Genomic DNA, 15,489 nt, shown 5'->3' with positions numbered 1-15,489 from the left:
ATCCGAAAGGTTTTTTTTCCAAGTAGCGTTTGGCGAATGTTGTCGTTCTTTGAAATGCTAATCGTTGCGAGGCAAAGTCCTCAGCTGCTGCCAATTTGTTGTTTTTGGAGCGCAAGCTTTCATCTGTGTGAACTTTTTTTTTTTCGTGGGGCCTGTCGCTTGTTAACCTCGGCCTTATTTACATCAGCCCCCCCCCCTTATTAGCAGCCTTCATGGACGCTAATAGCCGACTTCCCTTTGCTGTGTTCAATGTCAAAACGCTGTAACCTCGGGAAAATTAGGGTTGCGGTTGCATGGCGGGGGCTGCCATATGTGTGCAGGCTTTTTTTTTTTTTTGGTGGGGGGGGGTCCGGTGTGCATCAATTACCCATCTGTGAGCGATTTTACATGCAGGTGTAGTTCGGTGTGTGTGTGTGTGTGTTTGCCTCAATGATCTTTCGCCCAATTGGAACGTGAGGCTGCACACGCCCGGCGAATCTTCCTGTGTGGGTGTTGACACGCTTCAGAGCATTGCTGAATGCCTGCGTGCATAAATAAGGGTGGCTAAACGCTTAGCATCTGTGTGTGTGAGAGAGAGCGTGACCACTCTCATATTGTCTCACATATGACGAGAAAGAGCAAGTTGGAAATTGGAAAACTTTTGACCCCAGATATGTGCCTCCAAACTACCAAATATTTGCTTCAAGTTGCCTCAATCGAACAAGTTCACAGAAGGGAAAGAAAGAATCAGAAAAAGAAGTTCTCAGAAGGAAGTGGAAAAACAAAAATCAGGTGGAATCAGTTGCCAAATATGGCCACGCGTATTTGACGAGATGACAAATGCCGCATTTTGGACTTTGAATGTCATCAAATTTGGGATAACAAGCAGCAAAAATATACAAGCTATAACTTGATGCCTTGAAAACACTTCCTATAAACTTCAATCGAAGCTTTTTCAATTATATGCGCTCTCTCTCTCTCTCTCTCTCTCTCTCTCTCTCTCTCTCTCTCTCTCTCTCTCTCTCTCTCTCTCTCTCTCTCTCTCTCTCTCTCTCTCTCTCTCTCTCTCTCTCTCTCTCTCTCTCTCTATACATATATATATATATATATATATATATAAAGAGAGAGATATATAGATATCTCTCTCTCTCTCTCTCTCTCTCTCTCTCTCTTCTCTCTCTATATATATATATATATATATATATATATATATATATATATATATATATATACATATATATATATATATATATATATATATATATATATATATATATACACACACAGTAAAGTCTCGTTATATCGATATCGGATATATCGATAGTCCCGTGTTATATCGATACCATTTCTATGCACGCACAGAGAAAATTACATGCAAATATATGGGTGTGGATATATCGATAGTCCCGGTTATATCGATATTTTTATCGGACTCCCTTGAATATCGATATAACGAGACTCTCTACTGTATATATATATATATATATATATATATATATATATATATATATATATATATATATATATATATATATATATATATATATGCCCACATTTTGTGTGCGCTACCATGTGGTTGCCAATCCACGTCCCCACTCCACTTTACCTCCACTGAAAAGGTGGATCAGTTTCCAAGTTTTCTCTGTGTGATTAGAACACCAGATCAAAAAAAAAGAAATAAATCCCGGCACTGAGCTAAAACATTGTTTAAAAATAAGCCTAAAATAAGACGGGAGTCGACCGTCTCAAAAGAAGTGGAGAAGTGGAGTGCCTTCAAGCGTCCCCTCCCCTCCCGCCCTCGTCCTCCTTGACGCAAACGTGAGGACTTCAAGCGTGACGCTCGGATCAATGCGACATGACACAAGGAAGCTTTTGGACCAGATATTTATTTATAGAGTCTGCTGAAATAAAATGAAAGCCCCCCCCCCCCATTCCTCCCTTCACAATAGAGGTGGGATGTCAAGGATGGGGCCTCACTAAAATAGAAGAACAAGAACACACACACACACACACGGGAAAGTGTGATCGTCCATTATTGTAACAATAGCATTTTGAATTTTTCATCCCTTTGAAAAGTGCTGGTCCTGGTTGGCTTCCATTCCTACCAGAAAAGCGGCTCAACCTTTATTTATAAACCTTCGGGTTGCCGATTGGAGGCCGTCAAAGTCGTCTCCCGCCTCGCGATTGGCCGAGAAAACATGAAAGAGAGAGTCCCAACACACACATGTACACACACAAATACAGCTAATTAGCATCCCCAGAACGGCCGCGCTAGCGCTATCTTACAGCTTCTAACAATACAGTTTCGTACGTGCACGCGCGCACACACCTACTGAATCCGCTGTGTGTTTGCTCAAGGGCTACCCGCCCCCCCATCTCCTCATCATCTTCCAAAGTGCCTCAAAAAAAAAAACACTTTGAACACATCATCATCCATTTGAGGCGTGGGGGGGGAGGGGAAGGGGATTAAGGGAATGTGGACGCGCATGTCTGCGGATGCGTTGTTGTCTCTCTTGGTGGGGGTGCGGCGTCGCACTTGGCAACCCGGCGACGGGACATTTTTCTTGGTCTATTCCTGGGTTGCTCATTGTTTGGGTAGTTTTCCATCCTCGTTTTTATTGATTTATTGAAATATTGATTTGATTTATCTGTATGTTTGATTATTGTATGTATTAATCTACTATTCAATTTATTTATGTATTTATTTATTTTTTTACATTTATTTATTGCCTGGGTTGGTCATAGTTTGGGTATTTTTCCATCCTCGTTTTTATTGATTGAAGTATTGATGGATTGATTTTATCTGTATGTTTGTATGTATTAATCTACTATTTTATTTATTTATTGCCTGGGTTGGTCATAGCTTGGGTATTTTTCATAGTAGTTTTTAGTTCCTTTTTATGTATGTATTTATTTATATGTATTTATTTGTTTATTTAGTTATTTATTTATCTATATACAGTAAAGTCTGGTTATATCGATATCGGATATATCGATAGTCCTGGTTATATCGATACTATTTCGGCACGCCCGGAGAATATCGATATAACGACACTTTACGTATATATATATACATATTTGTTATATCGATATATCCACACACACATATATATCTTTGTAACGTGTTTACTGTATGATGTATGTATATTTGTATACATATATCCACACACACATATATATCTTTGTGTGTGTGTGTGTGTGTGTGTGTGTGTGAATGTATGTATGTAGTATATATATATATATATATATATCCAAACCAAATGACACTGGTGTGAATGAAGTGTTGCTAACATGGTAGGCTTGTTTGAATGCGTGCGCATGCGAAAAAGAGCTGAGCTAGCAGCGCTTAATTAATCAACATCAAAAGACGGCCATTAAAAATGAATGAAAGCTCAAGCAACAGTTTGGCCGGAATGAATAATTCAGGCTGCAGCGCACCCTCATCATCTTCTCTTCATTGCAGACCCCTTCCCACCATTCCCCATCTCCACAACCTATACCAATTTTGCCCCTTGCCATGTCCATGTTTGGCAGCAAGCCTCCGGGGGGATTACGTGACTGGAAAGTGTCCTTTAAAGGACAACCGACGTCACTCTTTTTTTTCTTAACTGACATCAGAAAAACGTTTTATGGCATCTAGAATACCCAAAACACGCAGTCCGATATTTTTATTCAAATGCAAAACACCAATAAAAATGACTTCAAGTGTCTAAAAAGTACTTCAATTTGAAACCGGAAGTGGCCAGTTTCAGAAGGTCCCGCCCCCTTGTTCGTGACGTCACGCCAAGACGTCTTGCCTTGCTCGAGAATCAAAACAATGGCTTCAGATTCGAAGATGCTTTCTTGTGACTCATCCAGTTATGAATATGATTCAAATAGTTCTGAAGAAGAAAGCATACATGTTTGCAATCCATTAAATAATTTATTCCATGCCATTTTGAGGGATCTGGGGGCGGGAAATGTAGCACAAAAAGAGGCAGAAAATGGCGACAAAACTCCTGTAAGGAATTAATCAGCCCGATTCCAAAGGCTGATTAATTCCTTACATGGAGCTTTGTCACCCTCTTCTGCCTCTTTTTTGGTGCTATACGAAGTTTTCAGACCAGCCAAGTACAGCCAAATGCATTGACGTGACGGAAGGACTGATACAATGTGTCCTTTTTCAGTCAGGGGCGTTCCTTCAGTGACGTCACGTACAGACTCGTCACCAACTCAAAAACAAGACTTCCGGAATATTCAGCGCGAGTCTTAAAAGGTAAAATATAGCTATATGCGGTGGAATCTTTGTCAAATACGCTCAGTAGAAGTCATTTGAAGCCATTTTACAAATTATGGACATAACTTGTCCGGAAACGTTGGTTGTCCTTTAAAATTTTGAAAGCCGCTTAAAAATGAAATGTATTGCTTTTATTATTGTTATTATTGTAGGCAAACGGGTGCGAGGGGGGGGGGGGGGGGGGTTCGGTCAAGGGGGGCTCTGGGAGGTGGGGAGAGGGACTCCAGGCTGTCCTCCGTCCTCTGAGCGGAACGGCCATTAGTCTCAACGCTGACCGCAGTTACGGGGCGGCGCTTCCAAATGAAGGCGCCCGAGCCGATTCCAATTAAACGGCCTTGGAAGGAGGCGCCTTTCACTTTAATAAGAAAAGTCGCTGAGATGAGAAAATGTTGAAGTCGATAAAGTCTCAAATCCACCCCGTCCGACCTCGTTTTTGGGATGTCAACTGAGCTACGTTGCGCCGGGGGCTAAGAAACGTTTTTTTCAAACCGGCTTTTGAGCATTCATCACTGTAAGCTTCAAAAATGACATGGAACCTCCTCGTCTTTTGTCATTACATTTAATAATAATAATAATAATACATTCCCTTTCTCAGCGCCTTTCAAAACTCTCAAGGACACTCTACAGTCACAGGATTTTTTTTTCTGCGGGTGAGCAGCGGCAGCCACACGCACCAGCGTTCATTCAACCCGGAAGTAACATAAAGTAGATAAATAAAGTGATTAAAAATTGATAAATACATAAATAAATACATGGATAGAAACATATATAAATAGCTAAATTAATAAATCGGTGAATAGATAATAATACAAATACATAAATAAAGGGATGGATAAATAAATAAATGGGTGAATAAATACATCAATAAATACATAGATAAATAAATAGATGGAATAAAATAAATGGATAGATATATAAATACACAGATACATATATAAATAAATAGGTGAATAGATAAATAAAGGGATAAAAAAATAAAAAAATAGATAAATAAATAGATGAATAGATCAATAAATAAATCAGTGAATAGACAGATAAACAAATAAAATAAATAATAATCATCATCATCATAATAATAATACATTTCATTTATAAGCACCTTTCAAAACTCTCAAGGTTACTTTACAGTCACAGGATTTTTTCTGTGGGTGAGCAGCGGCAGCCAGACGCACCAGCGTTCACTCAACCTGGAAGTAATTCAAATAGAAAGCACGCTAGCGAGCGAATAGATAGCTAATACCTAGCGCATAAGCCGCTAATACCTCATTTGATCGTAATGACAGCAACGTGAACATTGAGTTTATATTTTAATCTACCCTTAGCATTTGGTCATCGGGGTAGCATGTGAATTTAGCGCAAGTCACTTGAACATTATTGTTTGAAAATTAATTGGCAACTTTATGGCACTCTGCTCTCAAATTAAACAAGAATTAGCATGTGAGATGAGCCTATCCACCGGAATTTACTATTTGATTGCAACGTTAGCTTTCAAAGCCTCTCGAGGGACATTTCAGGACATAATATTCATCTTTATATTTGGCGCAATCTCATCACAATCTTGCAACAAAACAACACAAAGGAGGGGCCTCATCTCCATTTAAATGCTAACGCGGCGATGACAAATCAGATTTTGGGGCAATTCATCATCACTCTGTCTTGATTTGCAAGCGTCTTATTCCCCATTTGAGGTGGGACGGCGGAGGGTGGATGGGGGCTAGGGGGTAACTTTTAAAATGCCGCAGTTACAACGAAGAAGAAAAATTTCCGATGACAGATAGCATCTGACTCTTTGCGGTGATGCGGCGTAAAATATGCAAAGTAATTGGCCCCAATTCTCCCCGCAGCGTCACCTATTTAAAGGACAACCGACGTCACTTTTTTGTTTCTTAACTGACATCAGAAAAACGTTTTATCGCATCTAAAATACCCAAAACACGCAGTATGATATTTTTATTCAAATGCAAAACACCAATAAAAATGACTTAAAGTGTCCAAAATCTGCAAAAAAATGAGCTGCGAATTGGGCATTTTCAGAAAGTCCCGCCCCCAGTTTGTGACGTCACGCCAAGACGTCTTGCATTGCTGGAGAATCAAAACAATGGCTTCAGATTCAGAGAATATGCTTTCTTGTTACACCTCCAGTTATGAATATGATTCAAATAGTTCTGAAGAGGAAAGCATACACGTTTGCAATCGATTAAAGAATTTATTCCGTGCCATCTTGAGGCGACATTGGGGGGAAATGTCTCACCAAAAAAGAGGCACAAAATGGCGACCTCCTGTGGCCACCTCCGTTTCCACAGGCTGATAAATTCCTTATATTGAGCTTGGACACCCTCTTCTGGCAGCTTATGGGTGCAACACGAGGTCTTCAGACCAAACACAGCAAAATACATTGACGTGATGGAAGGACCGCTACAATGTGTCTTTTTTTCGGTCAGGGGCGTTCCTTTAGTGACGTCACGTACGGACTTGTCACCAACTCAAAAACAAGACTTCCTGAATATTCAGCGCGAGTCTTAAAACGTAAAATATAGCTACATGCAGTGGAATCTTTGTAAAATACGCTCAGTAGAAGTCATTTGAAGCCATTTTACAAATTATGGACACAACTTGTCCGGAGACGTCGGTTGTCCTTTAAGTTAATGTGGGGAATTTGACTGCCCTCATCCCCGCCCGGTTCTCCCTGCCGGAGATTTGCATTCTCCACGTGATGTCTAATTTGGAGTCACATTAGCTGAACGGCTAAGCGCGTCAGGCGACGATGTGACGTTTTCTGCATGTCCGACCACTGATGACAGTTGAGATTTATCTCCCGCTAAGCAGACGGACGGAATGAGACATTTTGACACCGTTTCCGGTTTTTGACAGGTGTAACAGGTAAATGGATTTTAGGCTTTGGGAGTCGGCGTCTGAGGAATGACAAGGTCCAGACTTGCAAAAAAAAAAATATAAAGTCATTAAAAAAGTCTTCAAATCTTATCCCTCAATGTCGCAAGAGATGATTTCAAAGCACTCACATTAATTATTTTGTAGCGCGTTAGCTTCAGGATTGGTTTGGACCCACGAAAACGTCATTTTTACTAAGTTCGTCTCTTGACAAATTCACTTATTCACATTTTATTTTTTTGCTGTAGAACACAGGTGTCAAAGTCAAGGCCCGCGGGCCAAATCCGGCCCGCCACATCATTTTTTTCGGCCCGCGAAAGCAAATCAAACTTGTTAAATTCCATGATGATTGCTAAAATCTGAGCCAAAATTTCATATTTTTGGATGTCAACCACAATAAAAGTCATTATTCTTGACTTCAGATTTGAAAACGAGTTATTCATTAATTTGCTGTGTGCTCTATATGTAATATTTGAAGGGATTTAAACATTCTAACGGCTTCCCCAAATTCATAACGGCCCTCGAGAGGAAACCATAACGACAATGTGGCCCGCGGCAAAAAATGACTTTGACACCCCTGCTGTAGAACCTCTGTCTGTATTTTCCGAAAAAAAATATTTGGGGGCTTCTATTAATTGTGTTGTATTCAGATATCTTTATCGCTTGCAGTTTTTCATCCAGTCTGTACATGCTGGCGTTGGTGGTTTCTCTCGTGTGTGTATAGAACAATGTCGAGTGCTACTCAGAGTCACGATTGCACGAGTGCGTTATGAAAATAATACATGGCGTTTTTATTTACTGCATCAGTTTATTTTTCACTTCACTACAGTACAAAAGCATGCTAGATACGCAATCCATGAACTCAAGGAGAAAATGACACGCCATATCAAAGATCCCCCATTTATTGCCCACTTTTAATGCAGTGCGGCGCAGGATCGGATATATCGATAGTCCGGTTATATCGATATTTTTTCAGACTCCCGAGAATATCGATATAATAAGACTTTACTGTATTATTCAAATGATTTCATACGCGGGTGTGTAGACACCATACAAGTGCCACTACAAGCGCTCCGTGTGAGCTTGTGTTTAGGGACATTTTTTTGTATGTGTGTGTGAGTGAGTGAGTGCATTTGTGTGCAATGAAAGGAAAGGCTAGAGGCCGCTTGTGTGTGTGTGTGTGTGTGTGTGTGTGTATGTGTGTGTGTGTGCGTGTGTGTGTGTGTGTGTGTGTGTGTGTGTGTGTGTGTGTGTGTGTGTTCGTGTGTGTGTGTGTGTGTGCGTTCTTGTTCTTTTCTTCTTGTGATGCCAGAGTGCAGGCCTATTTGTAGTTGAGCTGCAGGGTCAAGGTTTGGCCACTGGTGGGAAAAGAAGCTGTGTTCCTTTTTAAGAAGGAGATAAAAAAATACAAAGGACACTTATACACAATACACTTTGGCATCTTTTGCACTCTGACCCTGTTTCTGCAATGACCCCCCCCCCCCCCCCGACCCCCCATGAATTTTTCTTGGATGTGCTATATCTCGAGGGCAGAGAAAGGCTGACTGTCAAACTAGCATTTGAAGCGCTGGTTAGCAAATGCAATCACGAGTCCTCACCCTACGTCACTGAAGATACGCCCCTGACTGAAAAAGGACACATTGTAGCAGTCCTTCCATCACATATTAGCTCTTTATTAGCTAACTTTCATGGCTGCCACTGCTCACCCACAGAAAAAAAAACTTATCCTGTGATTGTAAAGTGACCTTGAGAGTTTTGAAAGGCGCTTACAAATGAAATGTATTATTATTATTATCAATGCATTTGGCTGTGCTTGGCTGGCCTGAAAACTTCGTGTAGCACCAAAAGAGAGGCCGAAGAGGGCGACAAAGCTCCATGTAAGGAATTAATCAGCAAGTGGAAACGGACTGATTAATTCCTTACAGGAGCTTTGTCGCCATTTTTTTGCCTCTTTTTGTGCTACATTTCCCGCCACCAGATCCCTCAAAATGGCATGGAATAAATTATTTAATCGATTGCAAACATGTATGCTTTCCTCTTCAGAACTATTGATTCATATTCATAATTGGACGAGTAACAAGAAAGCATATTCTCCGAATCTGAAGCCATTGTTTTGATTCTCCAGCAAGGCAAGACGTCTTGGGGTGACATCACGAACAAGGGGGCGGGACCTTCTGAAACTGGCCACTTCCTGGTTCATTTTGAAGTAGTTTTGGGACATTTTAAGACATTTTTATTGGTGTTTTGCATTTGACTAAAAATATCAGTGCGTGCTTTGGGTATTTTAGATGCTATAAGACGTTTTTCTGATGTCAGCTAAGAAACAAAAAAGTGACGTCGGTTGTCCTTTAAGGCTCAAAAAGGTTCCCGACCCCCTGCTCTAAATCAAGGGTGTCACAGAGCAGACGCGTTGAGATGAGCGAGTGAAAGAAGCAAGCGAACGTGAGCGACTAAATGACGTTGAGGAGTGAGATAAAAGCCTTGCAATTAATTGACATGGAGAGTGGCAGCCGCCTGCGGCAATGGAACACTAACACACATTGGGCAAAAACAGCCCGCGGCTTCTCTTCTTCTTGCCAGAAAAAAAAAAATACTCTAACGAGATGAACACTTGCATTTTTCTCCCTGAAATTGTGGAAGAGGGGGAAGGGCAATCGACTCAAATCCACAGACGAGGTTTTTTTTTTGCGGGTGGGCGGTGGCAGTGATGCTCATTACTGTCACGAATGCTGAGATGGTGTTTTTGTGCCTGCGGAGGTGCAACTAGCACCAAAATTAGGATTTCCGTATTTAGGTTTTCATTGGTAGAGTTTGAAAATAAAATAATAAACACATCGATAAATAAAAAAAAATACATAAATACATACATCAATTGAAAAATAAACAGATAAATAAATAGATGCTTGAACAGATGAATCAATAAAAATAATTAAAAATACATAAAAATAAATAATTACATGGATAAATAAATAAATACATAAATAAATAAAAATAAATATAAATAAATAATCATTAAACACACAAATAAATCGATAAATTAATAAATACATAGAGTAATAAATAAATAAACATAAATAAATAAAATTAAATATAATAAGAAGAAATACAGACATAAACTGATATAGTACATAAATAAATAGATGCAGGAACAGACAATAAATAAATAGATCAATCAATAAACACAAGGATGAAAATAAATAAATACAGACAGAAACAAATACATACATACATACATACATACATACATACATACATACATACATACATACATACATACATACATACATACATACATACATACATACATACATACATACATACATACATACATACATACATACATACATACATACATACATACATACATACATACATACATACATACATACATACATACATACATACATACATACATACATACACACACGCACATACATACGAAAGGATGGGGGATGTTGTGTGCTTGCAAGCGTGTGTGATAAACATCCTCTTCTTTGATCTCAGTCATGCTGAGAGAGCGAGAGCGATGACGTCTCTTACCTGTTTCTTGCTCAATTCCCGAGTCAAAAAATAACCGTGTTCTTTTGGGGTTAATAAAAAATAAGCACATCATTATTATTATTATTATTATTATTATTGTTATTATAAATGTTATTACCTTGACCTTGTTGTGGTCATTGTCATCATCATCATTAGCATAATATTACTAAGACTACTACTACTCCGAATAATAATAATACTAATAATAATAATAATAGTCATTATTATTATTATTATTATTATTATTATGATTATTGTAAAGTGTCCTTGAGAGTTTTGAAAGGCGCTTAGAAATGAAATGTATTATTATTATTATGATTATTAATTATGTTGATGATGATGATGATGATGATGATGTTGATGTTGATAATGATGATGATGATGATGATGATGTTGATGTTGATGTTGATGTTGATAATGATGATGATGATGATGATGATGATGATGATGAAGCAAGCGCTTCCTTGTGCCATTGCAGCCAACGTCATCATGCGGACGGCTTTTTGAATGTTCCGTTGTGGGCCGGCTTCTCCTTGCTGGCAGATTTGCCCTCCAATGCCTTTAATGGCGTTTGATTGGGAGCGCCGAGAGGATTGAGCTCCGGGCTGCCGGCGGCCGGATCGATGCCTCCTAATGATCCGTTGCCGCGTTCTCCTTATGATTCGCCCGGCGAGGCGTGAAAAAGCTCGTTTCACATCCAACTCGCTTCCCGGCATTCGCCCTCGGGGGGGGGGGGGGGGGGGAGCAGTGACCGGCGTTTCCTGAGAAGGAGAATTTGTCCAAGGAATAATAAACAACAACAAAAACAATAAACCACAAATAATAGATAATACATAATCAATAATCAATAATAAATAACAAGTAACAAATAACAAACAATAAACACTAAACTTCTTCAAACAATAAACACTAAACAATAAAAACTAAACAATAAATAGCGAATAATAAACAATAAACAACAAATCACAAATAATAAATAAAAATCTTAAATAATAAATAATAATTACCAGGTCACAAGTAAAAAATAACAAATAAACAATAAACACTAAAGTTCTTCTTCAAACAATATACACTAAACAATAAATAATAAATGATAAATAGTAAATAATAAACAACAAGTAATGAATTATAAATAACAAACAATAAATAATAAATAGTAAATAATAAACAACAACAAGTAATGAATTATAAATAATTAATAACATAATAAACAGTAAACAACAACAAATAATAAATATTCAATAAATAAATAAACAAATACATAAATCAATAAATAAATAAATGATATCGCTGTACAATGTGGAAATTGTTTTTTGTTGTTTGTTTCGTTCAAGAAAATGCTCAAATAATTCATTCAATACACATTATTGATACGATACATTGTATACGGTGTGTATCTATACAGTATGTCATATAAAAGTCATGGTTAAGATGCCAACCACAAAAAACATGTGCCATACCCAATAACGGCGCTGGTGTGTGGCGGCAGGTTCTGGCACGGGGAATACCGGGTGGCGGTGAACATCAACGACTACCTGGACATCTACTGCCCGTACTACGAAGGCCCTCCCAACCACGGCCGCATGGAGCGCTACATCCTCTTCATGGTCAACAACGAGGGCTACACTTCCTGTCAGCACCGACTTCGCGGCTTCAAGCGTTGGGAGTGCAACCGTCCCAGCGGCGCCGACGGCCCGCTTCGGTTCTCCGAGAAGTTCCAGCTCTTCACGCCCTTCTCGCTGGGCTTCGAATTCAGGCCCGGACACGAGTACTACTACATCTGTAAGTTGCTTGCCACTCTGAGCCATTTTGGACCTTGCGGGTCGACAGAACACGAAATTAAAGTCACAATTCCCACGCAAAACATGGCAATCTGTCAATCAAAATTACCATCATGACAAAATGCATAATATGATGTCCTTCCTTGTTTGTAGACATCATGTTGCTTCACTTGAGCTATCGAGCTTCCTATCTGGCTATCTGGGTAGCTATCTAGCTTGCTACCTAGCTGGCTATCTATTTGCTATCTATTAGCTAGCTATCTACCTCTCTAGCTGGCTATCGATTAGTGATTTATTTGCTTGCTAATATCGCTATCTAGCTAGCTGGCTACCTTGCTACATATCTATTTAAAAATAATAATAATAACACATTTCATTTATAAGCGCCTTTCACAACTCTCAAGGTCACCATACAGTCACAGGATACGTTTTTCTGTGGGTGAGCAGCGGCAGCCACACGTGCCAGCATTCACTCAACCCGAATGTAACTCAAATAGATAGAAAACTAGCTAGCTAATAGATAGCTACCTAGATTTTTCGTTGTGTTAAGTTCATTCTGTCTCCTTATCTGTTACAAATTAGCTAGATAGCTATTTAGCTAATAGATAGGCAGCTAGAAAAGCTATGTCTTTTGTGTTGTGTCATAACTAGATATCATGTTGCTTCACTTGAGCTATCTAGCTATCGAGCATGCTATCTGGGCAGCTATCTATTTGCTATCTATTAGCTATCTGGCTAGCTCTCTAGCTGGCTATCGATGAGTTATTTATTTGCTTGCTAATCTCGCCTTGCTCCATATCTATTTAATAATAATAATAATAATACATTTCATTTCTAAGCGCCTTTCAAAACTCTCAAGGTCACTTTACAGTCACAGGATACGTTTTTCCGTGGGTGACCCCCAACGCCCCCCACCCCCTGCCCCGATAGGCCCCTTCTAGTTTTATAGTGTGCGACTTTGGTATTGTATTACACACATCGCAGAGGACTTCGGGTATATTCCTTAAAAAAAAAAAAAAAAAAACAGGCTGTGTGCGCAGAAGTAGTGGAGAGGGGTGGGGGGGGGGGTCACAGGGGTCAGTTGTCAAGTGATTGTGAGTGCGTGAAAGGCCGTGTCCATCATCTTGACAAGCAGACATGCACTTTGCTCTCTGACATACGCGGGTGCACACACACACACACACACACACACACACACACACACACACACACACACACATTACTCACACACACACACACACACATTACTCACACAAACAGGTCTTTATTGATTTTCTACTGCGCCATTTTTCACTATGTGTGTATGTAGTATGTTCTGATGGGTGGGGGGAAATACATTGATTTTTTTTCATGAGTGCGTGTGTGTGTGTGTGTGTGCGTGTGCGTGTGTGTGTGAGTGTGTTTTCGTCATGCGGCTGACATGTTGACAGGTTAGATAGACCCCCCCCCCCCTCCCCGCCCCTGTTCGCCCCCTGATGAGGCTGAGTGACTCTCAATGGGCTTTCAAGACACGTCTCGATTGTGGATGTGCTGGGAAAGCCAAGTAGCGCCAAGGAACGTTGATAAAGATTTCGGAGAAGAAACGGGCAGAACAAAAAACAAAGTAGAATTTGTCGATGTCTCCAGGCGATATCCGTAATATGGCGATCAAAGCTATTCCGTGAATGTTAGTCATTAAAAATAAGAAATAATCAATTCACAATTTGCGTAATTGACCATAGTAAACTCATTGCAGTTGCGCAATTTCTTATTATATTTTGAAAAACGCTTTTATTTGGGGTGTTATTTCACTGTCGACCACTAGATGGTGGTATAAAATTTGGTATTGAATAACAAAAAAAAACAAAATAAAAAAACTTCAGCTCAGCTGATTAAGTTTTATCTCAAATTCAGACTGCCGCTAGCAATGAGTGAATCCATCGGTGGCCATTTTACGCTGCCGATCACGACGAGCGCTTTATTTGAATGCCTTGACGGTTCCGTTATTTTCTGTCTCCGTGGCGATAAATGCCACGTCGTGCGCCGTACGCTTTTCAGTCAAGACGCGATGGAAGTTATCAGTCACAACGGCAACCTAACATGGCTGCCGTCTAGCTTCAGCCATCAAGGTTCGGCGTCATTTTTGACGTATATCCCGAGATACGTCCATTTTTATTTGTGTGCCGTCGTGTTTAATCAATCGTCAGCGTTAAAATATTCGCTAATGACCGCGCGAGCATCCAATAAAGACAAATGACTGAGCGCTGATTGACTATTGATGTGCGGTCCAACATAATGAGGCGATGTGTCAAATGGTAGTGCAGATGAACTTGTGTATGTCATCAGTTCATCATCATCTACGCTGGGAATTGACAGTAATGTTGTTTTCAATGGGGGCAACAAAAAAAAATATATATAACCCCTACCCTAGTTCTCAAAATTAACAATAGGTCAGCCATTTTGTTTCAATATAGTCGTTTTTGAAGAATTACAAGGCGATTTTTTGTTCTCTCCCATGTAAGCCTTCTACCTGGAGAAAGGCCATTTTTGTGGCATTAAAATTTCATGTTCATAATCATTGTCCCCCCCAAAAAAATCACATAATTAAACAGGAAGTCGGCCATTTTGGTATGGAGCAGCCATTTTTGTTGGAGGTCGTCTATGCTAATTTACGCTTGCATCCAAATTGGATTGGATTAGCCTTGATTATTTTCGCAGTGAAGAAATTTACATTTCACAGCAGCATAGTGATAAAATAAGAGGAAAGGAAAGGAAGAAGTAGAAAAACAAAATACAGGAGCTGCTGTCAAGGCAGCCACTCTCGTGGTGCCATCTTGAAGTCAAAAACAACAACAAAAAAACTAAATAACAAATAAAATTACATTTTAAGCACTTTCTTCACCCTCTTTGTTGTGTGAAGCAGTTCGAGATGAAAAAGCATCAAAGTGTCCTTTTCACCAGTGGATCAGCGACATCGTGGTGACCTGTGCACACCTGCTACAAGCTAAATGTTCAACGCAAATACGAGCATCCATTGACAAAAGA

At 39.6% G+C, this 15,489-nt stretch overlaps 1 protein-coding gene across 3 annotated transcripts in view; it reads left to right on the top strand.

Annotated features, from left to right (window-relative positions):
* Positions 1 to 15,489, top strand: part of efna2a (ephrin A2a) — a 35,639-nt gene that overhangs the window by 16,866 nt on the left and 3,284 nt on the right. For all 3 annotated transcript variants that reach the window (XM_089004364.1, XM_089004363.1, XM_089004365.1), the window contains one exon: positions 12,174 to 12,466. In XM_089004364.1, the coding sequence (XP_088860490.1) occupies positions 12,174 to 12,466 (293 nt within the window). The remainder of the gene's footprint in view (positions 1 to 12,173; positions 12,467 to 15,489) is intronic.

This window comes from Hippocampus bargibanti, linkage group LG09, assembly GCF_051943395.1.
Source record: "Hippocampus bargibanti isolate YZ-2025 linkage group LG09, ASM5194339v1, whole genome shotgun sequence".
In the NCBI taxonomy this organism is placed as follows: Eukaryota; Metazoa; Chordata; class Actinopteri; order Syngnathiformes; family Syngnathidae; genus Hippocampus; species Hippocampus bargibanti.
The sequence above is the reverse complement of the archived record's forward strand: the minus strand, read 5'-3'. Positions and strand labels throughout refer to the sequence as shown.